General features: G+C 61.2%; 3 protein-coding genes across 13 annotated transcripts in view; 1 reads left to right on the top strand and 2 right to left on the bottom strand.

The window, feature by feature from the left end:
- Positions 1 to 22,443, bottom strand: part of ZNF395 (zinc finger protein 395) — a 251,888-nt gene that overhangs the window by 10,647 nt on the left and 218,798 nt on the right. The window contains exon 1 of one of the 3 annotated variants that reach the window (XM_083831171.1): positions 3,750 to 4,370. The exons of 1 other annotated variant lie outside the window; for it this stretch is intronic. The gene's annotated coding sequence lies outside the window, so the exon portion shown is untranslated. Of the gene's footprint in view, positions 1 to 2,688; positions 2,863 to 3,749; positions 4,371 to 22,443 lie in introns of those variants that run through there. One more of the 3 variants, XM_083831172.1, reaches the window with a different exon arrangement.
- On the top strand, positions 1,325 to 14,309 carry LOC310897500 (uncharacterized protein). 8 transcript variants are annotated; one of them, XM_083831179.1, is made up of 5 exons: positions 1,325 to 1,746; positions 9,667 to 9,764; positions 10,914 to 11,104; positions 13,313 to 13,516; positions 14,175 to 14,309. In XM_083831179.1, the coding sequence occupies exons 1-5, from the start codon at positions 1,570 to 1,572 to the stop codon at positions 14,276 to 14,278; spliced, it is 774 nt and encodes a 257-aa protein (XP_083687305.1). In that variant the 5' UTR covers positions 1,325 to 1,569; the 3' UTR covers positions 14,279 to 14,309. The 8 variants fall into 8 exon arrangements, 1 of the variants encoding a protein (XP_083687305.1); XR_014582345.1 differs by lacking the exon at positions 1,325 to 1,746 and adding an exon at positions 7,998 to 8,211 and having other exon boundaries at positions 9,667 to 9,799; positions 12,073 to 13,516; XR_014582346.1 differs by lacking the exon at positions 1,325 to 1,746 and adding an exon at positions 8,202 to 8,235 and having other exon boundaries at positions 9,667 to 9,799; positions 12,073 to 13,516.
- Positions 13,801 to 22,385, bottom strand: LOC310897499 (uncharacterized protein). Of its 2 annotated transcripts, XR_014582344.1 has the most exons (6): positions 21,847 to 22,385; positions 20,579 to 20,674; positions 20,332 to 20,478; positions 19,358 to 19,409; positions 17,467 to 17,971; positions 13,801 to 15,624 (listed from the first exon to the last, which is right to left on the bottom strand). XR_014582344.1 is itself a non-coding variant. In XM_083831178.1 (5 exons), exons 1-5 carry the CDS (start codon positions 21,976 to 21,978, stop codon positions 17,520 to 17,522), a joined length of 879 nt encoding a protein of 292 aa, XP_083687304.1. In that variant the 5' UTR covers positions 21,979 to 22,384; the 3' UTR covers positions 16,568 to 17,519. The 2 variants fall into 2 exon arrangements, 1 of the variants encoding a protein (XP_083687304.1); XM_083831178.1 differs by lacking the exon at positions 13,801 to 15,624 and having other exon boundaries at positions 16,568 to 17,971; positions 21,847 to 22,384.

Here is a 22,443-nt window from a genome sequence, read left to right as displayed (position 1 = left end):
CCTTCCAGCGTCCCCGGCGTCACCACCGTGCGGCCGGGATTTGGGGAGATAACACGGCGGTTTGGCTAACCGCTCCTCGGAAGGCTGGAGGGTGGGAGTGGACGCAGCGCCGCTGCTGCTCCCGGATGTTTTAGCCCTAAATTTCGCCTTGCGGCACGCGTCGATTTCCACGCGATGCCCTTCCCGGCACGGGAAAGGGGGGGAAAGAGGCGCGGTGGCGACCAGGAGAAGCAAAAACCCTTCCCCCCCCGTCCCCCAAAATCCCTTTTCGGCCTTGGAGCCACATCTGCTTCCAGTAGACCCCGTCCTTTGAAGGCCGGATCCCGTTTCGGCGCTCCGCCCGGAGCCCAGGAACACAAAAGCGAGGCGAGGAGCGGGCGCCGGGCTCGCCGCTGCCGCCGGAGCCGCCTCGGGCCCTCCCAGCTGTTTGCAATCACGCGCCGCGGGGGTCAGCGCCGGCACCGCTCCCGAATGATTTTTCTCGCTTCAATGCCGGGCGTGCATTTTTGGGACGGCGCCGTGTTCCAGCTCCGGCCGCGCGCGCCGCACGTCAGCAGCCGGGCACCGGAGCGGAGCCCGGGGTGGGGGGGGGGGCAAGCGGCCGCTCGGCAAACGAGGGGAGCTTCGTTTGGCCGGCGGGGAAGGTCGGGGATGGCGAAGCCAGGAGAGGGGCCCGGAGCTCAGTACCCGGGTGCCGAGCTTCGGGTCCGCAGCGGGAAACGCTGCTGCTAGAGGCGCGCGCGGCGAGTCCAGCAAAGCCCGGTTTTCCCCCTTTTCTTGAAAAAAAAAAAAAAAAAAAGGGAAAAAAAAATACAGATGCCAGGTTCCTTCAAACGGAGCCGAACTCCCGCCACAAAGCACCGCAGACGAGCAAAGCAGACCATAAAACCCGTCTTTTAAGAGCCTCTAAGTGCCGCAATAACTGACAATAAAACCCTCGCTTTCCAGTTTCAAAAAGCCCCTCCTCACCCCCAAAACGCCCCCAAAAGCTCCTGCCAAACCGCAGCACGGCCGCGCGCAGACGACCGGGAAAGAGATATCCGCACGGAGCGAATTGCGAAGTTTGGGCTTTTATTGAAAAAAAAAAAAAAAAAAAAGCAAAAAGCAGCAAAAAGCTACTGAGAGAGGTGGCAAGCGGCCGGGAGCAGGAACGCAACAGCTTGGTGCGGCGCCAGGATCCGGAGCAGGGAGCACAAACCCGTACGAATTCCTCCTCCCTCTCCGCCCCAAGCTGCCATTTGCTCGAAAAGCAAAAGCGAGCGGCCGGCGGGGAGCCGTTGCTGGGTGATCCCCGAGGAAAACGCTTTCGGAAGGAGGCCTAAAAAAAAAAATTAAAAAAAAAAATAATAATAATAAAAAAAAAAAAACGCACTTCCCGGCGCGGGGAGGAACGCGGGCGGCGAGGCTTTTCCACGCACACCCCCCGGGGGAAAGGGCCCCCGGGGCTGGCGCTGCGGGGGGAGCCCGGCCCCGCGGGAAGGCGGCCAGGAAGGAAAGGGCGGCAGCTCGCCGGGTCCCGCGCCGCCCGAGCGCGCCTGGGAGGCGTCGTGCGTGGGTGTGCAAGAGTGCATGGGTGTGCAAGCGCGCGTGGGTGTGCAAGAGCGCGTGGGTGTGCAAGCGCGCGAGGCTGCGCGGGCGTGCGGCGAGGCTCTGCAAGCGAGCGCGCGCGCGGCCGTGCGAGCGCGCACGCGGACCTGCGAGCACGGACGCGCGTGGCTGCGCGTGCGAGCGTGCACGGACGTCCGCGTGAGTGTGCAAGGGCGTGCGAGGGGCGTGCAGGGCACGTGGGGAAGACGGCAGGGCCGGAGGGCTCTGCGAGTATTTACACGCGTGGTTGTGCGAGTGAGCGCACGTGGGGCTGCGCGTGCGAGCGCGCACGGACGTCCGCGTGAGTGTGCAAGGGCGTGCGAGGGGCGTGCAGGGCACGTGGGGAGGACGGCAGGGCCGGAGGGCGGCCCCGGGCGGGACACGTGTGCGTGGGGCGGGGGGACACGCACGGGGACCGGGGAGGGGGGGAAAAGGAGGGGGGGGGGGGCACGCACCGGGCAGCCCGGGGAGGGCGGAGCGTGCAACGGGGGGGGGGCGTGCAAGGAGGGGGGGGCGTGCAACGGGCATTCCCGGGGGGCGGGGCACGCGGGGGGAGCATGCAAGGGGGGGGCGTGCGATGCAAAGGGGGTGTGCAATGCTAAAGGGGGGTGTGCAAAGCAAAGGGGGGGTGTGCAAGGCAAAGGGGGGGGCGTGCAAAGCTAAAGGGGGGTGTGCAAAGCAAAGGGGGGGTGCAAAGCAAAGGGGGGGTGCAAAGCAAAGGGGGGGTGCAAGGCAAAGGGGGGGGTGCAAAGCAAAGGGGGGGGTGCAAAGCAAAGGGGGGGTGCAAAGCAAAGGGGGGGTGCAAAGCAAAGGGGGGGTGCAAGGCAAAGGGGGGGGTGCAAGGCAAAGGGGGGGGTGCAAAGCAAACGGGGGTTGCAATGCAAAGGGGGGGGTGTGCAAGGCAAAGAGAGGGGGGGGCGCTTACCAGGGGCAGCCCAGACCCGAAGGACTTTGGAACAGGGGGGAGGGAACACGGGGGGGGTTCCCCCGTGGCGCAGCGCGGGCGGGAGCCGGCTGCCGGCCCCCCCCCCACCTCCTCCTTGTCCCCCCCGGACCCTCCGGTCCCTCCCCCCCCCCGGACCCCCCCCGGACCCCCTTTACCTCGGCGGGGCCGCCCCCCCTCCCCCGGTGTCCCCGGCGGAGGCCGCCGCACGTACGCGGCCGCCGGCCTGGAGGGAGGCGCGGCCCGGCCGGGCGGGAACCGCCGCTCCCGCCCCCCTCCTGCTTTTCGCTTTTTTTTTTTAAATTATTATTTATTTAATTTTCTATTTTATTTTTTTTTCTTACCCCCCCCCCCCCCCCCTCCCGCCCTTCCCGGTTCCCCTCTCCTGGAGGCCGCTCAAGGGGAGCGGGGATCCCCCGGGAGAAGAAAGGGGGGGGGACCCCAAGAGCAAGGGGGGGGGGGTCCTAGGAGCAAAGGGGGGGGACCCCCAGGACCAAGGGGGGGACCCCCAAGAGCAAGGGGGGGGGTCCTAGGAGCAATGGGGGGACCCCCAGAAGTAACGGGGGGATCCTAGGAGCAAGGGGGGGGAACCCCAGGAGCGAAGGGGGGAACCCCCAAGAGCGAAGGGGGACCCTAGGAGCAAGGAGGGGGACCCCCAAGAGCGAAGGGGGACCCTAGGAGCGAGGGGGTGGACCCCCAAGAGCAAGAAGGGACCCTAAGAGCAAGGAGGGGGACCCCCAGGAGCAAAGGGGGGGGGACCGCCAGAAGCAAGGGGGGACCCTAGGAGCAAAGGGGGGGGACCCCCAGAAGCAAGGCGGGACCCTAGGAGCAAAGGGGTGGACCCCCAAGAGCATGGGGGGGACCCTAAGAGCAAGGGAGGGGGACCCCCAGGAGCAACGGGAGGTCTCCAGGGGGGGACCCCGGGAGCAAACGGGGGACCCCCGGGAGCAAAAGGGGGGGGGACCCCCAAGAGCCAGGGGGGACCTTAGGAGCCAGGGGGGGACCCCAGGAGCAAACGGGGGACCCCCGGGAGCAAACGAGGGGGACCCCCAGGAGCCAGGGGGGACCCTAGGAGCAAGGGGGGACTCTAGGAACAAGGGGGGGGGACCCCTAGGCGCAAAGCTGGCTCTCCAACGGGGGACCCCCAGGAGCAAGGAGGGGGGGGGGGGGGTGTCCCCGTCGGCCTCCTCCCCCCCTCCCTCCCCCGGGAGCTACTCACAGCGTCCCGGGGCCGTGCCTCCCTCCTCGCCGCCGGCCGGGTTAAAGCTCCCGGGGCCGGGCTGGTGTAAACAACCTCCCCACATGCTCGGCCCCTTCCTGCGCATTGGCTCCGCCGCCGCCTGCTCCATGCACGCCCCCGCCGGCCGGGCCCGGCTGGGAGGGAAGGGGAAGGGGAAAGGAGGGGATGGGGGCACCCGATCTCCCCCCCTCCCCTCGGTCCTCCCCGGGCCGGTGTTTTCCCTCGGAGCCGGCCGGCAGCCCCCGGGGGGAGGCGGGGAGGTCCCCGCTCCTCCTCCGGGGGGGCACCGGAGCTGTATCGAGCCGGGCGTGGAAATGGAGGGGGGGGGAGAGAGAGAGGCGAGGCGTGGCGGCTGGCAGGGCTCTCGGTGAGGCTCGGTCTGTTTCTCCGAGCTGTGTTGGCCCCTGAGAGCCGCTTCGTGGAAGGAAAATGAAAAAGATTAAAAAATAATAAAAGGAAATGTTAATGTTAAGGGAGAGCGCGGTGAGGGCTGAGCGCGGCGTGCCCGGGCTCGGTGCCTGCGCAAGGACGGGGCTGCTCCGGCCTCCGCTCCCCACCAGCAGCCCCCAGCCCGTGCAGACCCTTGTAGGATCCCACCAGGACACCACAACTCCTCATCCCCTAGCCCCCAGCCCATGCAGACCCTTGTAGGGTCCCACAATTCCTCATCCCCTAGCCCCCCACGCATGCAGACCCTTGTAGGGTCCCACAGCTCCTCATCCCCTAGCCCCCAACCCATGCAGACCCTCGTAGGATCCCTCCAGGACACCACAACTCCTCATCCCCTAGCCCTCCACACATGCAGACCCTCGTAGGGTCCCACCAGGACACCACAACTCAACCTCCAGCCCCCAGCCCATGCAGACCCTCGTAGGATCCCTCCAGGACACCACAACTCCTCATCCCCTAGCCCCCAACCCATGCAGACCCTCGTAGGATCCCACCAGGACACCACAACTCAACCTCCCGCGCGCTTTTGGGTGACTTTTCGCCGGCTTTTTTCAAAAATGAAAGGTTTTTCGTCTGCCAGGGCAGCTCCACCGCATCAGGTCAGCAGTAACGAGAATTAAACGAACACCAGCGATGCTCCGCTTGGGTTTATTTCGCTATACGGTGAACGCAGCCCCGCTTTGTCCCCTTATAGTGCAAGTGCTTTAGGGCAGGGATCACAGAATCGGACTCCACTCGGGACCCCCAGCCTAATTTGTCAAGCGAGGTAATTTGGCCAATGAGGATTATTTAGTATCAAAGATAAAATGGACCTAAATCAATCAGCGAGGGGGAAATAAAAAAGGGCACCTTTGGCGCAAGCCAAGCCCCTGGCTCTTCTTTTCACGCTAAAAATAAAGAATAACTCACACGGCAGCGGCTGCTGCTTGGGCAGGGGCTGGTGGCGAACGTACAACTGTCGGTGCAAGGTGTTTATCTCGGGGATGTGTCCCAGACACGCGAGGGAAACCTCTTTGGGTATCACGGGGTGCCCTCCGAGCTGGGCCACACCAGGCATTTTAATTTCTGATCTGAGGGAGGAAAAATAATTTTCGGAAAGCACCATCTTCCTGCCCTCTGCTCCCAGGGCCACTCGTACCGTTACAGCCTCGGGGCGGGCAGGACGATTCATTTTAACCCAGAAACGTGTGTTTCTGCAAACCACGAAAGAACTACCGGAGAAAAGTCAGCTGGGATTTTAATACGGAATTTTAATACGAAGTTCTTGGGACAGGAAGGGGTCATCGCCCACTAGTCGTATAAAAATTTAAGATTGCCTACTTTAGGGCTCCAGTAGTTCTTATCGACACGCGTTACGTATTTATGCGGCCAAGTACCTTCTCCACAGCGCCCGAGCAGGAGCCAAAAGCTTCCAGTGACAATTACACCCCGCAATTTACTCCCGAGCTCCGCAGGCTTAGGTTTCCGAGTCGCCTGGGCGCTTGCTGGAAGGCATTACGGACGTTAACGCACGGGGGGGGGGGGGGGATGAGGACAGGTGCCTGGGGGAGCCCGTGCCCGGCTCAGGAGGCACGTCCGGAGGCGGCTCGCTCAGGACAGACGTGCTGCCGAAGCACGGAGGGGACGTCCCCGCGCTGCCGTGACACGGGGACGCGTGCTGGTGTCCCCTGGGTGGCAGGAGGGGGCTGGGGACGCCGTCCTGGGTGAGCCTCCTGCTCTGGGGGGAAGGAGAGCAGGGGTGGCATCGGGGCCAACCTCAGTGCTGTCCTTGGAGGAGATTCCGGGCACCTTCTCTGTCTCAGAAGCCGCCGTGGTTGCCCTCCACCCCTCACAGCTACCCGTCACGGCCAGTGTGCATCCTTCAGACCACCCCTCGCACCCCATGGCCACCCCTCACCTCCTCCTGATGGCCCCTCACACCCATGGCTGCCCCTTGTCTCCTCACGACTGCCCCGTACACCCCACGGCTGCCCCTCCGCCCCCTGGCCACCCCACATCTCCTCATGACCACCCCTCACACCTCATGGCAGCCCCTTATCTTCATGGCCACCCCTCAGACCCCACAGCCATCTCCATCTCCTCATGACCACCCCTCACACCAGTGACTGCCCCTGACACAACACAGCTGCCCCCCTCTCCTCATGACCACCCCTAGTCCTTCGCGACTGCCCCTCAGGCCCCACAACTGCCCTTATTTCCTCATGACCATCTCTCGCGCCCACAGCTGCCCCTAATCCTTCATGGCTGCCCCTCACACCCCACAGCTATCCTCCTCTCCTCATGACCACTTCTCACACCCCATGGCAGCTCCTAATCCTTCATGGCTGCCTATCAGACCCCACAGTTGCCCCCCACACCCCATAGCCACCCCAAATCCTTCATGGATGACCCTCAGCCCCCAGCTGCCCCCCTCTCCCCATGACCACCCCTCACACCCCATGGCTGTTTCCTCTCTTCACACCTGCTCCTCTCACCCCACGGCCACCCCAAATCCTTCATGGCCACCCCTCACACCCCACAGCCACCTTCCTTTCCTCATGACTACCCCTCACAGCCCATGGCTGCCCCAAATCCTTCATGGCCACCCCTCACACCCTACAGCTGCCCCATTCTCCTCAAGACCACCCCTCACACCTATGTCCACCCCTTAGACCCTACAGCCACCCTTATTTCCTCACGACCACCCCTCACACCCCATGGACGCCCCTAATCCTTCATGGACGCCCCTAATCCTTCATGGACGCCCCTAATCCTTCATGGACGCCCCTAATCCTTCATGGACGCCCCTAATCCTTCATGGACGCCCTTCACAGCCCCCAGCTTCCCCTTATCTCCTCAAGACCACCCCTCACACCTATGTCCACCCCTTAGACCCTACAGCCGCCCTTATTTCCTCACGACCACCCCTCACACCTCATGACTGTCCCATATCCTTCATGTCCACCCCTCACACCCCACAGCTGCCCTCTTTTCCTCACAGCTGCCCCTCACACCCCATAGCCACCCTTAATCCTTCATGGATGCCCCTCACAGCAGCCCCCAGCTGTCCTTATTTCCTCATGACCACCCTTCACACCCTATTGCCACCCCTAATCCTTCATGGCCACCCCTCAGACCCCCATAGCCACCTTCCTCTCCTCACGACCACCCCTCACACCCCATAACTGCCCCATATCCTTCATGACCCCTCCTCAGACCCCATAACCACCCTCACACCCCATAACTGCCCCATATCCCTCGTGACCCCTCCTCAGACCCCATAACCGCACCCCTCTCCCCGTAACCGCCCCCACACCTCACGACCACCCCTCACATCCCATAACCACCCTATGTCCTCCATGAGCCCTCCTCAGACCCCGTAACCACCCTCACACCCCGTAACTGCCCCATATCCTTCATGACCCCTCCTCAGAGCCCATAACCCCCCTCACACCCCATAACTGCCCCATATCCTTCATGACCACTCCTCAGACCCCATAACCCCCCTCACACCCCATAACTGCCCCATATCCTTCGTGACCCCTACTCAGACCCCATAACCCCCCTCACACCCCATAACCGCCCTATATCCTCCATGAGCCCCCCTCAGACCCCATAACCGCCCTCAAACCCCATGGCTGCCCCCCCCTCCGGCGGTTGCTGGCGCGTGCCCCCCGCCCCTCCCGTCCCCGCCCCGCCCCCGCGGGCACGCCGCGCGCCCCCCCCCCCGCGCGCGCTGACTACGTGCTGTTCCCCACGTGGAGGCCGCGCGCGCCCCCCGGCCAGGGAACAGCCCGCGCCGCACGTTCGCGCCCCCGCCAGCCAGGAGGCGAGGGGAGGGGGGAGCTCCGGGGGAGCGCGGCCAATCGGCGGGCGGCTGAGGGGCGGGATCAGAACCCGGAGGGACCAATGGGAAGGGACGGCGCGGAGAGGCGGCCAATGGCAGCGCGTCCCGCGGGGGAAGCCCCGCCTTCCGGCGCCTCAAGCGGGGCTGCGGCCGAGCGAGGCGCCAGTGCGTGGCGGGCGGGCGGAGGAGGTGGGGTGGGGTCGTGCTCTGCTCAGCCGCCCGCGGGCCTCGGCTCGGTTCCCTCCCGTGAGGGGAGCGGCGGGGCTGAGGGCTCCCGGGGCGGCTCCTGCGGGCTCCTGGCCCGGGTTGGCGGTGTCGTGTGGGGGATGGACCGGGGACAGCGGCTCCCGGGCCGGGGAAGGGGCTCCTGAGGCGAGCCCCTGTCAGGGCCCTGCTGAGGGGGCGGGAGGCCGGCGGCTCGCCCTCAGCGCCCCGTGGGGGCGGCTTTTGGGTTTGTTTCGTTAAAAAAAAACGGAAAAATCCAGGTTGAGGGAAAGATTACTGTTCATTTATTTGTTTACTTTAAATTTCTCCACTTGGCTCTTTTCAGGAGGCTCAGTGGCTGTGGCAGGAGCTGTGTCCTGGCAGCGTCAGGCAGCGCCCTTCTAAAGGCTGGCTTACAACCCATTAAAAATGCATAAATTTGAGTGAATAATTAGTTGTGCTGATGAATTATCTGTCCTAAATTGAGCACAGTTCTTCAAAGACTTTGGAAAACTTAACCTTTTGAGATACATTTATATAAAATACACATAATGGTCTCTCCAGGTTTAGTAATTCTCATTTTACTAATTCTACCTTTATTGAAAGAGTTTGGGGTTGAGGTCAGGTGAAATCTTAACCGAAATTAAACTGAAGAAGCTGAGCTGGAGTTTGGTCTGAAGAAAATGAGAATTAATAGTACTTGTTTAAAACTGGTCTAAGGGTTTGGTATAGATGTAGTATTATATACTGTTCAGTAATAAGATGGAGGCAGTGTATGTGTGCAATCTAGCAGTTAAAACAGCCCAAATGTGTAGTCCTGGGCAGTTAATTCCTTTTTATACCAATAAAATGAAACATGATCAGTGCAGGCACAGAGCAGCCTTTGAAATTGTGCGCCGAGATCATCTCGTGCAGCGCAGAGAGCTTCCCCGCAGTTAATGGCCCACTTTTAATCTGAAGAACATCAGCCTGTGGTGTTTAATAGCACTAGTGCACCCCGAATCCATTAATTTGTTTAGTCCCTTTTGAACTCTTTTAATTCGCTTGCTCTCCATGACATCCTGCCCCAGCAGGTTCACTTGTGGCCGAAGCGCTACGTGAAAAACTTGCTTCGCCTTGTTTGCCTTGGGATTTCTTCGGTGTCCCCAGCTTTTGTCTTAACCGTATGCTGCGTAACTATTCTTCAGTCTTCCTCGCAGTATCCGTGACTCAGGAGCTCTTTATCAGATTCTCCCTGCCTGCCCCACCTGTCACGTAGTTTGCCAGCGTCCTCGGCTTTTTGGTCTCCTCATGCAGGAGCTGACTTCTCCTTCTGGTGCTCCGGGTAACCCTTCCCTGCGTCATCAGAACGTGGCGCAGCACAGATTTAAGCAGCAACGTAATAACGTTTGTTACTTTGCTTTCTGTTCCTTTCAGGATAGCTGCCAACGCTGGATTTGGCTACTCCTGAGTTTTAACCAGTGCTCTCTTCTTGGAGCTATCGACAATAACCCCCAGGTCTCTTTTCCTGAGAGGTAATACCTGAAGCTATCAACAATAACCCTGAGAGGTAATAGCTGAGTTAGAGCCTGTAACTCTGTGTATGATTAATTTTTCCAAGATGTGTTACTTATTGACATTAAATCCCGTCTGCTGTTGTATCCCCTCATCGCGCCGGCTGTGCGATCTTTTCCCTGGTTCTGGGCACAAGTATTTGGGATAATTTTGTCCTCCCTGTGAACGTTGTCGCCTCGTCCCTCCCTGTTCCCCGTTTGTAACCGTGCTGACCAACAGGTAGCCTGGTCCAGATGTGTGAGGGATCCCTTCTGTTAGCCCCTTTCCTTAGGGAGTGCCCGTGAAACTGTTTATTCCTGCACTATGATTTTTTAAAAAATTAACCAGTTACCTACAGGAGAGGCTTCCTTTCCTGTCCCCAAAATCTTGCTCTCTTAGAATCAGTCAGGGAATCTTGGTGAATCTCCAGGAACACCTAAGTGACAAGTTCCAGCTGAAAGTATTACGTGATAGTTGAGTCTGTTTTATGTAGGTAGAACTGAAATATGCTGATTTCTGTTTTCCTGACTTCGTAGCGTCCCCTAACACAGAGTTCCCGTGTCACTACGTATGCAGCGTGAGCAGCTTGCCCAATTTTTTAAATTACTGTGCAACACTTTGAAATGAGAAAAAACACAACGGAAAGAAAAATCCTGTACATAAAACAGTGTCCACAGGATGATCGTTAGTCACATCTTTAATTTTGGTTAATATTAAACGTTTCGCTTGAGTCTAACAGCGCTGAGCGGTTGAATAAGCTTGGCTGGGTTTTACCTACCCACTGCTCTGCCTGGCGTTTCGCTTTGGCCTCTGTCCCTCAGCCTCAAGAGATTATTCATTTCTGAGTACACAAGCTCGGGATAAACTGCTTAACTGACATTTTGAGTCTATTAATATCATTCGTTTTGTTTTGGTACGAGAGGAAGCGGGGCCAAGCCACCAGTACCAAATTAACCAAACAAACAGGAGTTGTTTTATTTATTTTTATTTATTTTTTTATTTTTAACCAAATCTTGCTATGCCATTGATGTTGTAAAGGAACCGGTGTGTGCTGTGACCTGGGCAACTCCACAGTGGGAAAATCAGGGTCTCAGGCTTAAAGTGATTTATTTTTTTTTTAACCTCCTCAGCTTGTGGGATCAAGCAATTTGGGGAAGAAACGTGAGGAGGAGAAAATTAAGTGAATTTCTAGCCGCCACGCTTGGAGAAAACCATGATGTTTTCCTGAGAGGCACCCTCCATGGCTTCGGATGCTCCCAGCTGGGTTTCCTGAGGCAGAAACTCGTCTTTCTGAAGGAGGACGTTGTGCTGCCTCGTGCAGGTTTGGTGCCTGTCCTTGCTCTCGTCCTCGTTCCCAACTCAGGGGTCTGCAGAAGAGCTTGACGCCTCTGCGTGGCCTCCCAGACTCGAGGTGTGTGTTCCCCTAAAGACACATCTCGCAAGGGCGATCTGGAGGGGGAGTTGGGTCTAATGATACCATACGATACCCAAATGCCTCCTGTATTGGCTCATATTTAGAGATTATTTGCCTCAAATCCTGGCCTTACGAAATCCATTAGTATTTGGGAGGGTTTTTCTTATTTTTTTGTGTATTGGCCTCAACGTCGAGAACGATGTGAGTGAGTTTAGCAGCGCTAAGATCTTGAGACCCGGTCTGGCCACATCCACGCTACTGAACGTGGATTTTTAGCCCCTCAAAAAGTTTCTTTATCCTCCGCTCCGTTCTCTTGCTCTGGAACGGCGTTGTACAATTCTGCAACCAGCTCTTTAAAATCCCCAAAGCCTGCTAGGAGCAAGGGGTGACGGCTGCGACTGCCCTGAATATTTTCCACGTGTGCCTCCCGCTCGGGAGGCACCCGGGCGCCTTCCTGCCTTTAAAAACGAGAGCGATCCCACGATTAAATCCATCGTGTCTCAACGGGACCTTCTGCTTGCTCCACGTGATGAGAGCGGCTGATTGCCTCCTCGAAGCGAGGCTTCCAAAACCCCTTCGTGCAGGCTGGGACGGCTTTCGTCACGGCCGCGTGGAGGGGTTTGCCTCCCTGCCGTGGCTTCTGGCGAGCCGAGAGCAGCGAGGGGAAGCCGTGCCCGAGCCCTGTCCCCTGTAAGTGCCTCTCTCGTCTCGGTTTTGCGGAGCCTTAATTTCTTCTGACGTATAGAAAAGCTTTAAATGGGCCATCAGACGATGAAGTTCTTGCGTGCCGCTGCTTCAATGAGGGTTTCTTTTACGGCTGCTGTTCTTTTTGCTCTGCCTTGCGGAGTTTTCTCTTTTATTATTTTTTTTTTCAGCTCGAGCAGGGCAGTTACTTCACCACGCCCGTCGCAGCGCTGATGCGAGAGCTGGCGCTCCGAGCCTCGTGCGGTTTTAAAGCACTTTTGACGGCTCCTCCACGTGGGAGCGCGCTGGGTGCTGAGCAGGACGTTTGGAGGTGCTTGAGAAGACAAACCTCAAAATGAAGCGATTGCTGCTGCAAGCGCAGCTTAAAACAAATCCTTTTTTTTTTGGGGGGGGGGGGGGATGCAGGGGTTGTTTGAAAAAGAAGAAGGGAGCCCGGCTTGTTGGCCACGCAGAGCGCAGCAGTGGGCTTCCCGGCTGCTCGCCCTTCGCAGTGCTGGGGCCGTCACCAGGTTTTTTTAGAGCTGGGTTTTCACCAAAAGGGACGGTTTTTGTCCAGGTTTTGCCCCACACGGCGCGGCCGGGCGCGTCTCTCCCGGCGGATGCAGCTCGCGAATCGAAAAAATTCGGTGTCTTATCCTGCTGGAAGCAGGAAAATGTTTGGAAACGTGATGTGAGCGCGCCTTGAGAGCCTGATTTAAAAAAAACAAACCCACCGGGGTCAAGCAGAAGCCACCGAACGTGTCTGTGGTTGCACAAACAGCCTCGCGCACAGAGCTCGCGCAGTTCCCGGTTCTGGCATGCCCAACGCCGGGGTGTTGCACGCTCGGGGCTGACACAGCAGCAGATGGTTATCCCCCCCCCGCCCCCCTTTTCCCACCATTCTGGCTCCTAAAATGAAAGCCGGGTGCGTGGTGGACCCGAGCTGCTGCTCGGTGCCCCATCGCCACCCCCTTTTTTTTTTGGCACCACAGGTTTCCGGCTCGTGGCGGGCTCCTCTGCTCGGCGCAGCGGTGCTGCCGCTGGAAATTCCCGGCTGTTTTGGGTGCGCTGGCACAGCAGAGCCTCCCCTCCCCGCAGCCGGGAGAAGCCAAGAGGGGAAGAGACACTCACGAGGTTTCCTTTTCTGCTCTTTGCCTCCTTAGGCTTTTTTTTTTTTTTCAAACTGTCCTGTTTGCTTTGTTTGCTTTTTTTTTTTTCCCTCCTTTGCCTTTAACTCTTTGCTTTCACTCCCAGCCCTGCTCTTCCCTTCGCCGCACCGACCCAGCTTCGGCAAATTCTCAAGTACCCTTTAACACCCAGGTCCTCTGCCAAGGGTACCTTGTTTTTTTGTTTTTTCTTTTTTCTTGCATCTAATCTTGGCTAGTTTTGGAAGCTGAGCGGATCCAAGCTGCTGAAATGTGTCGCTCCTAGGAAAAAGCCAAGGCGTCGGGGGCTGTGTCGTAGATGGGACCGATGGAAATGAGCCGGAGCTCCTCTACGGCCGGGGTGGGCAGCCCAGCGTGGCCGTTTCGGGGGAAATTTTCTTCTTTGGGGAGCGTGATGAAGACCTGCTGGGGCTCAGTAAAGCAGATGAGGACTTGGTGCTGCTCCCCGAGCAGCTTTTTGGGAACTCAGGTATTTATTCTCGGGCCTGTTTGTGTTTAAACCCCGACCTGCCCGTCCCCGCGGCCCAGGGCTCGTTCCCCAGCCAGCCCTGGCTCTTCCCCTCCGCTCCATTCCAAAGGGAAAATTAATAATTAACCGCCTCGTCCTTTGGCATAACACCTGCTGCCCGCTGGTGACGCCGGCCCAGACGTAGCCTGGCGCCTGTTTGCTTTTCCCACCCGCCGTGTTTTCGGGGTGGGATCTCTTCCTCTGCCCCCCGTCCCCTTGGTGGCACCGGTGTTTGCAAGGTCCTCTCGTCCTGGCCTTCCCCTTCCGCGCGCCTCCCTCCACCCCAAATGGCCTCGCTCCTTCCCTGGGGGAACTTCAGAAGCTCATGCTGCCCTCCTCCTGCCTGGGTTGCGTCTCTCGGGAAGCGAAATACGGAGAATATTCCCCCAAACCTCCTGTCTTTGGCTTTGGTGGGGTCTCCCCGGGCGTGCCGGTGGGCCGCCAGCCCCCTGCAGCATCCCCGCCCGCTGCTGGGGCTCTCTTCCTCGGGTTGTGTGCCACGGAAACGGGGCGAGATGCCGCAGAAGATGTGTGGCTCGGCTGGGTTTTCTCCTTCTGCTCATTTTTCAAAGACACAATTGAAGTTTTGTGAAACTTTTTTTTCTCTTTTTTGTGACAGATGCTTTGGTTGCCCAGAGGGACAGCAGAGAAGGGGAACCCTCGGTGTTTTCCCATCCCAAGTCCGCTACAGCCCAGGAAAATCCCCATTTTTTGCTGCTTTAAGAACGCCAACCGAGTCTGGAGAAGCCAAAACCGAATAGTTCCAGCAGAACCCGACGAAGAAAACCGTCTTCCCTGAAGGTTTGCCCTTTCTGTTGGTGGGTGAAATGCTCTGACTGGTCCTGCCTCTCCATGACTCTCGGCGAGATGCCGCTGGCTTCACCTCTCCACCCCAGCACTAACGAACCCACGGGTTAATATTTATTAGGGGCCAGGGAGCGTGCCAACACACGTGGCCCCAGTGATTTTGGGGGCACCGCAGATCTTTCTGCCCCCTCATTTCTACCCGTCACCACCCAGTGATCACAGGGGACCTGGCCCAGGTTGGGACAGACCCGAGCCAGCCCCAGCAGCTTGCTCTGAGCCTTCGGGAGATTTTTTCTTTGCCAGACTCTGCTAAAATTGAGCAATCCCTCGGCGCTCGCCGCCTGCCCCGGTCCTGGCGCCGGAGCGGCTCTCAGGCGCCTTTCTGCACAGCGCTGCCCCCGCCGCGCTTTAGCTGCTCATTCAAGCGGCGTTTCCTCTTTCCTCATCTCTTTTTAAGGGTATTTCACCCAATTTTGGCTCACATGCGCTCTTCACGCAGCTGTAAGCGGCTTCACCACCCCTTCATGTGCTGGGTGGGCAGCGGGACTCGGACGCTGCAGGTGTCATCGCCAAAGCAACCCCGAGATAAGAGGACTAGGGCACTGTTTTTGCCTTTCTTCTCCATTTTTACCGTTCCCATTTAGGCTCGTGGGCTGAGAAGGGAAAGCTTCTGCTTTAGCAGAGCCATCGGTGCTCAGAAAGCAAGGTGCCAGCACCGGGAGCTGGAGATTTTTGATGGCGCAGCCCAAAAATGGGGGCTCAGCCTCACGCCTTGGGTTTTGGTGGCCTCACGAGCAGGGGTTTGGCTACAGCAGCGCTGCTGGGGACGGGGCAGAGCTCAGCGCTGCGGCCAGCGATGGAGAGACATGGGATAAGGGTCAGTGCCCGGGCTGCATGCTCCCATCTTGGGTGCTCGGGTGTTTGGGTGCTCAGATCTCGAATGCTGGGAAGCTCAGAGACTTGGATCTTGGGTGCTCAGGTGCTCCGATCTCAGATCTCGGGTGCTGGGAAGTTCGGATGCTTGGATTTCGGATGCTCAGATCTCGGCTGTTTGGATTCTTGGAAGCTCAGATCTTGGATGCTTGGATGCTGGGAAGCTCAGATCTTGGATCTCAGATGCTCAGATCTCGGATATTCGGATTCTTGGAAGCTCAGATGCTCAGATCTCAGATGCTCGGATGCTGGGAAGCTCAGATCTCGGATCTCAGACGCTCGGATCTCAGCTCTCGGATCCTCAGATGCAGGGCAGAAGTTGGCCACCTCTGGGAAGGGGAATCAAAAACCTCATTTGCTTGCAAACGCAAAATCACCCGTGGTTTTCCTCTGCACAGGCAGCCCGGCTGGCTCACCCCGTCCCAGGCAGCCGGGATGGGCAGGATGCGGCCCCCACAGCCCCCACCCGCCTGGCAGCAGGGTGGCACCGAGGGCAGCTGGGTGCTGGGGTGCTGCCGGCAGCGCCCATGGGCAGGTGAGCCTATAGGGAGGTGGGGGAGTCTATAGGAAGGTAAGTGAGCATATAGGAAGGTAGGTGAACATATAGAAAGGCAGATAATTATACAGGGAGGCGGGTGAGTGTGTAGGGAGGTGGATGAGTGTATAGAGAGGTGGGTGCATCTGTAGGGAGCCAGAGGAACATACAGGAAGGCAGGTGAGTATGTAGGCAGTCAGCTGGACATATAGGAGGCTGGAGGCGCATGTAGGAAGGCGGGTGAGCATATGAGGTGGCGGATGACTGTATAGGAAGGTGGGTGAATATATAGGGAGGCCGATCAGCATAGCAGAAGGCAGGTGAGCTTATAGCAAGGCAGATGGACGTATAGGAAGGCAGGTGAGCGACACCAGCGTGTGCCAGAGGTGGTTGTCTCAGGGCTGCAAATCGTGCTGTGCGTGTGCATTATTGGGGAGCGCTCAGCACGCGGACACCTCCAGGCCCAGCAGTGCTGGGATTTGCCCCCAGCGAGCAGAGGCCGAGCCTGGCACGGCCCCGTGGTGAGCAGGGGGCACCGCAGCGCTCCGCGGGGCAGCTCCGGTGACGCCCAAACAAGAGGATGAGCAAAAATCCCCAATTTCCCCCGGCTCTGAGCTCCCCGGACCTCGTCTCGCTGCTGGGGCCGTGCCGAAATGACTCAGGCCGCCGCTCGCCGCAGCACGCCGCCAACAATCAACACGTGAAAATAGAAACGTCCCCGGCTCCCGCGCCAGGAATAACGTTTGAAGGCTTTTTCTTTTTTCTTTTTTTTTTCCCCTTTAAAGTGAAATCCCTTTCTGTCCCGTCTGACTCAGCCCCAGCACAACCGCTGTGCAGAAGCAAAGTAAAACCCAGACTAGGGGCAGGGGGACGCCATGCTGCATCCCCGTGGGATGCAGTTTGGCATTTTTTTGAGGGGGAAAAAATCTCTGGAGCAAGGCACGGGGATGCCTCGGACTTCGGAGGACCCTGAGCAGGGGGTTGCAGCTGTGCGGGGACGTCCCGGCAATGCACACAGGAGTTATCTCAGCCGCTCCACGTAACCGCTGCTCTCTGTGCACACTGCTCCCGGCCTCCTGGGGCTGCTGCCGGTCCTTCAGGGGGAGATAAGCCGGGTCCTGCCTCTATCGGGGCAGCTCAGGGCTGGGGTTGAGCAAAACCTGGCGCTGCTTCCCCTGCGGAGCCCTGCCAAAGGGCCCGGGGAGGGAGCAGGGTGCAGGGCATGCATTGGGCAAAGGGATTAAAACGGCAATGAGGGAGTGTTCATGCAGCTCCCCTTGCTGCTGGGAAAAAAAGACACGCTCTGGGTGTTTTCCTCGATGTTTATAGGGAGGAAAAGGTGCACGGAGAGCAGAAAATAAATTAATGCGTCCCCTTCGCCCGCCAGCCGGCATCGCCGTGTCCCGAGCTTCTCCAGAAAGCAGCCACACGTTCCCCTCCTGCATCCCCCGGTGTTTCAGGCAGCATTGAGCCGATGCCACCGGTTTCTTTGGGCCGTGCCCTTCCCCGTGGCACTCGTTGTCCCTCTTGCGCCCAAACCGAGGCCACCGGTTCCATTCTATGGGGCAGCCAGTGCCCCGCCAGTCCCGGGGGATGCTCCACGCCTGCCTGGAGCAAACCAAATCCCACCACAAACCTTGCACGGGCCACCCAGGCTCCGAACTCCTTCCGAAATACCTCCGTCCGGTCCTACAGGTCATCAAAGCGTTTCTCCGGCAGCGCCGGAGGTGCCTCCTCCTCGGGCTCGGGGCCGCGGCTGGGCGCTGAGCGCTGCGGGGCGCGGGGCGCTTTGCGCACGCGGGCGTACACGGGGCAGGGGCTGCCGTCGCCGCACGGCTCCTCCTGGACCACCAAGCCCTGCCCGGGGTCCCCGCCGTCCCCCGTGGCACCGCAGGGCTTCCTCAGCCCAGCGCTGAGCTTCCTGGATTTGTAGCGGATGCTTTCGTAGATCGGCCCCTCGGCGTCCCGCGGTGCCTCTGCCGCGGGCGTTTGGGGATCCCCGGGCACGAGCGGGAGCTGCCGGTGCCGCAGAAAGTCGGGGGTCCTGGGGGTCGATCCGGGGGGCGCGTGGAGGGGAGGTGGCCCGGGGACACCCGGGTCCCCCGAGCTGGTGCCATCCGTCCCGCTGCAAGAGGAGGCACCTGCAGGGAGGGAGAGGGAGAGGCTGAGCAAAGGGGGGGGGCACCCCGCTAATTTTGGGATGGAATATCGATAATTAAACGCGAGGAAATGAGAGCTGTGGGGCGGTTCCCCCCGCCTGCCAGCGTCGATATTTCTGCCCCCGGCTCTTTGCTTTTTGTGAGAGCTAAAACAAAAAGCAAAGGCGAACCCGGGCGAGCATCCCAGGGCTGCCGACGGGGGCCGCAGGGTCCCCGGCACGGGGCCAGAGCCGCCTTCCCGCGCTGCTCCAATATTTATTTAAGCAGGGGGCTCCGCTGCGTCCGCGCGGCCTGGCAGCAGCCGGAGCTGGCAGAGCGCGGCGCCGAGCCGCTTGGTTCGCTCGGAAGGCGACGGAGGAGGCTGTGGAAGAGAGCTTCGGTGCACGTGAGCCGCCGTTCCTCTTCCTGCTTTAAAGCTGGGGGGACGTGGGGTTCGGGGAGCGGGACCCCGGCCGGCGGCGGGTGCGTGGGCGGGGAGGTGCAGGGCGGCGGGCAGGATCCGGCCGCGCACGGGCTGGGTCGTGTTGCTCAGTCCAGGCCAGCGCCTTGGCCCCCTTGCTGCGCCCCCCCCAGCGGTGTCCTGGTGCCCCGTGAGGACCCCAATGGGAGCATCCCGATGGGGGCACCCCGTGTGCGAGCATCCCAATGGGGGGCACCCCCGTGGGAGCATCCTAACGGGGCACCCTCAAGGTGAGCACCCCCAGCGTGAGCACTCCAACAGCATCCCAAAAGAAGCGCCCTGGTGACCTGGTTTCTCTCCTCGGAGCTCCGCGCGTTATTTTTGTTTGTTTGATTTTTTTTTGTTTTTTTTTTTTTGTTTTTTTTTTAATGCTTTCTCCTTTTCTCCCCTGCAGGAGGACGCCGGAGAACAACCCACGGGGGAGGAACTGGCACCTCCCCGGGCGGTTTTTGCTGCCATGGGGCATTTTCGGGGCCGGAGCTGCACGGGGGCAGCGGCCCGGCTCAAAGGTCCCGCGGAGCCCCCGGGGGCTCCTCCAAGTTCATCAGCCGAGCAAATCATTAACGCTCGCCGCGGCTGCTGCGCCCGGGGACCTTCGGACCGCGGCGTGGCCGCAGCGCGCGCGGGAGGGCGCGAGCACCTCTGTGCGCTCGCACGCGCACGTGCAAGCCCCACGTTTGGGCACACGCGTGGCGGCGTCCCCCGCCCCCCGCATGGTCCCAAATCCTGCCCCAAACGTGGGGGGGCTGCCAAAAGGTCTCTGCTGCACCCCCAGGAGCCCCCCCCCAAGGAGCAGGGAGGTGGCAGCCGGCACCCAGCACCCGCGGCGCTGGGCGTGCGAGGGGCACGCGGGGGTGGCAGAAAGCCACGGCCGCCTGCCCCGTCCGTGTCCCCACGCCGTGCCCTACCTGCTGGCTGTGCTGCTCCCCCCTCGCTGGGGCCTGGCTCCGAGAGCTTCACCTGCGGCAGAAACAAACGGGCACTGGTGCACCCCCCCGGACACTCGTGCAGCCCCCCCGGACACTTGTGCATCCCCCCGGACACTCGTGCACCTCCCCAGACACTCGTGCACCTCCCCAGACACTTGTGCAGCCCCCTGGACACTTGTGCGTCCCCCTGCACACTCCTGCGCCCCCCCCAACATTTGTGCATCCCCCCCCAAAAAAAACAAACCTCCTGCATGCCCACGCCACTCGTGCCAGCTCTTTTTGGGGTCTCTGCGGGTCTCGGGACCGTGGAGGGGTCACCGTGGGAGCACGGGGGGGGGGGGGGGGGCAGCTGCTCTCTGCCGGCACCCGCCGGCTCCATCCGCCCCCCACACCTTGTGCCCCCATCCCGCAGCCCCCCCCCGTCCCCGCACACCCCTGCTCCCCATTTTTGGGGCGCCCTGGGCTCGGTGCGCCCCCAGGGGTCCCCCCCCCTCCTCTCCTCTCCTCCCCGTCCCCCCCCCCCCCGCGAAGCCGGGACCCCCCCCCCCGGGGGCTGCCGCTGTCCCCACCGGGGTCACCCTGATGATTTGGGGTTTTTTTTTGGGGGGGGTTGGGGGGGGGGATGGATCTCGGGGCCGTTCCCGGAGCTGTCGCTGGGGGGCTGTCCAAGCCCGTGCGACAGCCTTGGGGACAGCGACGGCGGGCCGCGACGCCTGCGAACGGCCCTTCGTTTTATTTTTGGGGGAAAAAAAGAGAAGATTTGGTCCATGGGGCCGGGAGGAGGGCTGGGGACAAGGCGCTGTCCCCTCGGCCAGCCTGCCCCCCTCCAGGGGCGGACAGGAGGGGTCGTCACCGGAGCGTGGCGGCGGGGACGGGGGGACACGGAGGGGACACGGAGGGGACACGGAGGGGACGAGGGGGGGTCACGGCGAAGCCCCCCCCCGGGGCCTCACCACGCTCAGCACCCCGGGGCTCGGCTCCTCTCTCCCGGCAGCCCGGCTGGACCAGCGCCCGCTCGCCCTGCGGAAGGATGCGGCCACCGTCAGCGTCCCTGCGGCCACCGCCGGCCGCGCGCCGGGCGTCAAATGAATCCCCACCTCCTGCTCCACGAAGGATTTAGGCATGGGAAGGGGGGGGGGTTAAATGGGTGTGTTAATAACGGCCTCGCCAACTCCCCCCCCCGGCCCCCGGGGCACGTACCTGGGGAAGAAGGCGCAGAGGAGCAGCAGCAGCAGGAGCCCCCCGGGGACGGCGATGGCCAAGCCCCACGGTGGCACCGGGGCCATCGAGGAGGAGCTGGGGGGGGGAAACGACAACGAGCACGGGTCAGGCTGGGCTTTGGGGTCTGGGGGTGCTCTTTTTTTGCAGGATTCCCGTCCTTTACCCCCCCCCACCGGGATGCTCCGTCCCCCCCCCCCAGCTCGGCCTGCGGAGGATTTTGGGGTGGGCTGGGGACACGCAGCGCTGGCACCAGGAAGCCGTGCCCCGTCCCGGATTGCTGGCATAGCTGCGCCGTGACACGGCGGCGGCACACCCCGGCTCGCCCCACGGCTTTCGGTCTTGCTGAAAAACGCCGCGTTTGGGGGCTGCTCTCCCCTCTGTGGTGATAAATAGATGGGGGGGGGGAACAAAACTGGTCGGGGCAGGGGGGCTGCATCCCTGCGGCCATCCCCCCTCTTCATCCTGCTGCATCCCCTCCTGCGTTCCTGCTGCATCCCTGCTGGATCCCCATTGCATTTCACCGCATCCCCACTGCACCCCCACATCCCTCCTGCATCCCCCCTGCACCCCACCGCACCCCTGCCAGACTCCTCCGACCCCCCCCCAGGCATCCCACAAGGCTGCCCCCCCCCCCCCCCCATCAAACCCATTTCCATCCTCCCCCAAAGCCCAGCCCCATCTCCCACCAAAGCTCTGCCTCGCACTGGCTTGGGCCCCCCCCAGCGGGGAGGTTTTTGGGATGGGAGCCCAGCAAATGGGGCCGGGAGCTGCCGAACAGGCTGAGCCCGCTCTGCCAGCCCGGACCCAGCCCTTCCTGGGTGCTGGCAGCGCCGTGCTGGGCCCCCCCCCCCCGTGCCCGGATGCCCGGAGTACCCTGTCCACGGTGCCAGGATTTTACTGGGGGGGGGGGGGAATCGTCCCCCTGCTTGGCTGCTGCGAGCGTCCTACAGCAGTGCCACCACCCACAGGGCTTGGCACCACAACGGGTCACAGCCCAGAGGTGGTTTTTTTCCTCTAGCACAAGGTGAATTGGGGTTGGGGGGCACCCTAATTGTCCCTCCAGCCTAACCCTGGGGCGCACAGCGGGGTGTCCGCCACCTCCCACCCTGCCTCAGTTTCCCCAGCTGCGTGCTGAGACCGACCCCAAAGTGCCTGCACCCCCCTTAACCCAACCTGGGGTACCCCAAGGCCTTGGATACCCCCCCTGTGCCCCCCTCCTCCCCCCCCAAGGGTGCAAAGCCGCTCACCTGGGTGCCGGGGGACCCCCGGGGCGCTGCGGGTGCCGCCGGCTGCTCGCTCGGCTCAACTTTGGCCGGGAGCCGTGGGTGGCACCCGCCGCGCCCCGGCGGCCTCCTGCGCCTCGCCTGGCCCCGCCGCATGCTGCCAGCTGCTGTGGGTGTGCACCGGGAGCCCCCGGCCCCTAAACCGGCACCCCCAGGAGGGTCCTGAGCCCCCCCCAGGTGCCGTGAGACCCCCTCGCTGCTGCCGTGAGGACCCCTGCCCGCTCCCCCCCTGTGCTGTGCGCGGGCACCCGGCTCTTAGCCAGCTCCTCTGGCCCCGGTGCCAACCACGTCCCGGGGACCTGGCTGTCCTCGACGTCCTGCTGGGCTGGATCCCCTTCTGTCCTGGATTCCCAGCTATCCTGGGGCCCTGTCCTTCCTGGATCCCAAAACGCCCTGGATCTGGCCACTGCGGACCCCCCTCCATCCCAGGTCCCCTCCATCCCGGATCCCCTCCATCTCAGATCCCCTCCATCCCCGATCTCCTCCATCCCATATCCCCCCAGTTCTCCATCCCCCTCCATCCCGGATCCCCCTCCATTCCCAATCCCCCTCCATCCCAGA

Source organism: Anser anser (assembly GCF_964211835.1).
Source record: "Anser anser genome assembly, chromosome: 3".
Classification (NCBI taxonomy): Eukaryota; Metazoa; Chordata; class Aves; order Anseriformes; family Anatidae; genus Anser; species Anser anser.
Note: the sequence above shows the minus strand (reverse complement) of the source record. Positions and strands in the feature narration are given on the sequence as shown.

Coding starts and splice junctions, on each gene's coding strand:
- LOC310897500 (XM_083831179.1), top strand. CDS start 1,570: ATGGGTGTGCAAGCGCGCGTGGGTGTGCAAGAGCGCGTGGGTGTGCAA. Junction 9,765..10,913: donor CAGGTCTCTTTTCCTGAGAG/GTAATACCTGAA, acceptor TAACCTCCTCAG/CTTGTGGGATCAAGCAATTT. Junction 13,517..14,174: donor GCAGCTTTTTGGGAACTCAG/GTATTTATTCTC, acceptor TTTTTGTGACAG/ATGCTTTGGTTGCCCAGAGG.
- LOC310897499 (XM_083831178.1), bottom strand. CDS start 21,978: ATGCGGCGGGGCCAGGCGAGGCGCAGGAGGCCGCCGGGGCGCGGCGGG. Junction 20,479..20,578: donor CTCTGCGCCTTCTTCCCCAG/GTACGTGCCCCG, acceptor TTCGTGGAGCAG/GAGGTGGGGATTCATTTGAC. Junction 19,410..20,331: donor GCCCCGGGGTGCTGAGCGTG/GTGAGGCCCCGG, acceptor TTTCTGCCGCAG/GTGAAGCTCTCGGAGCCAGG.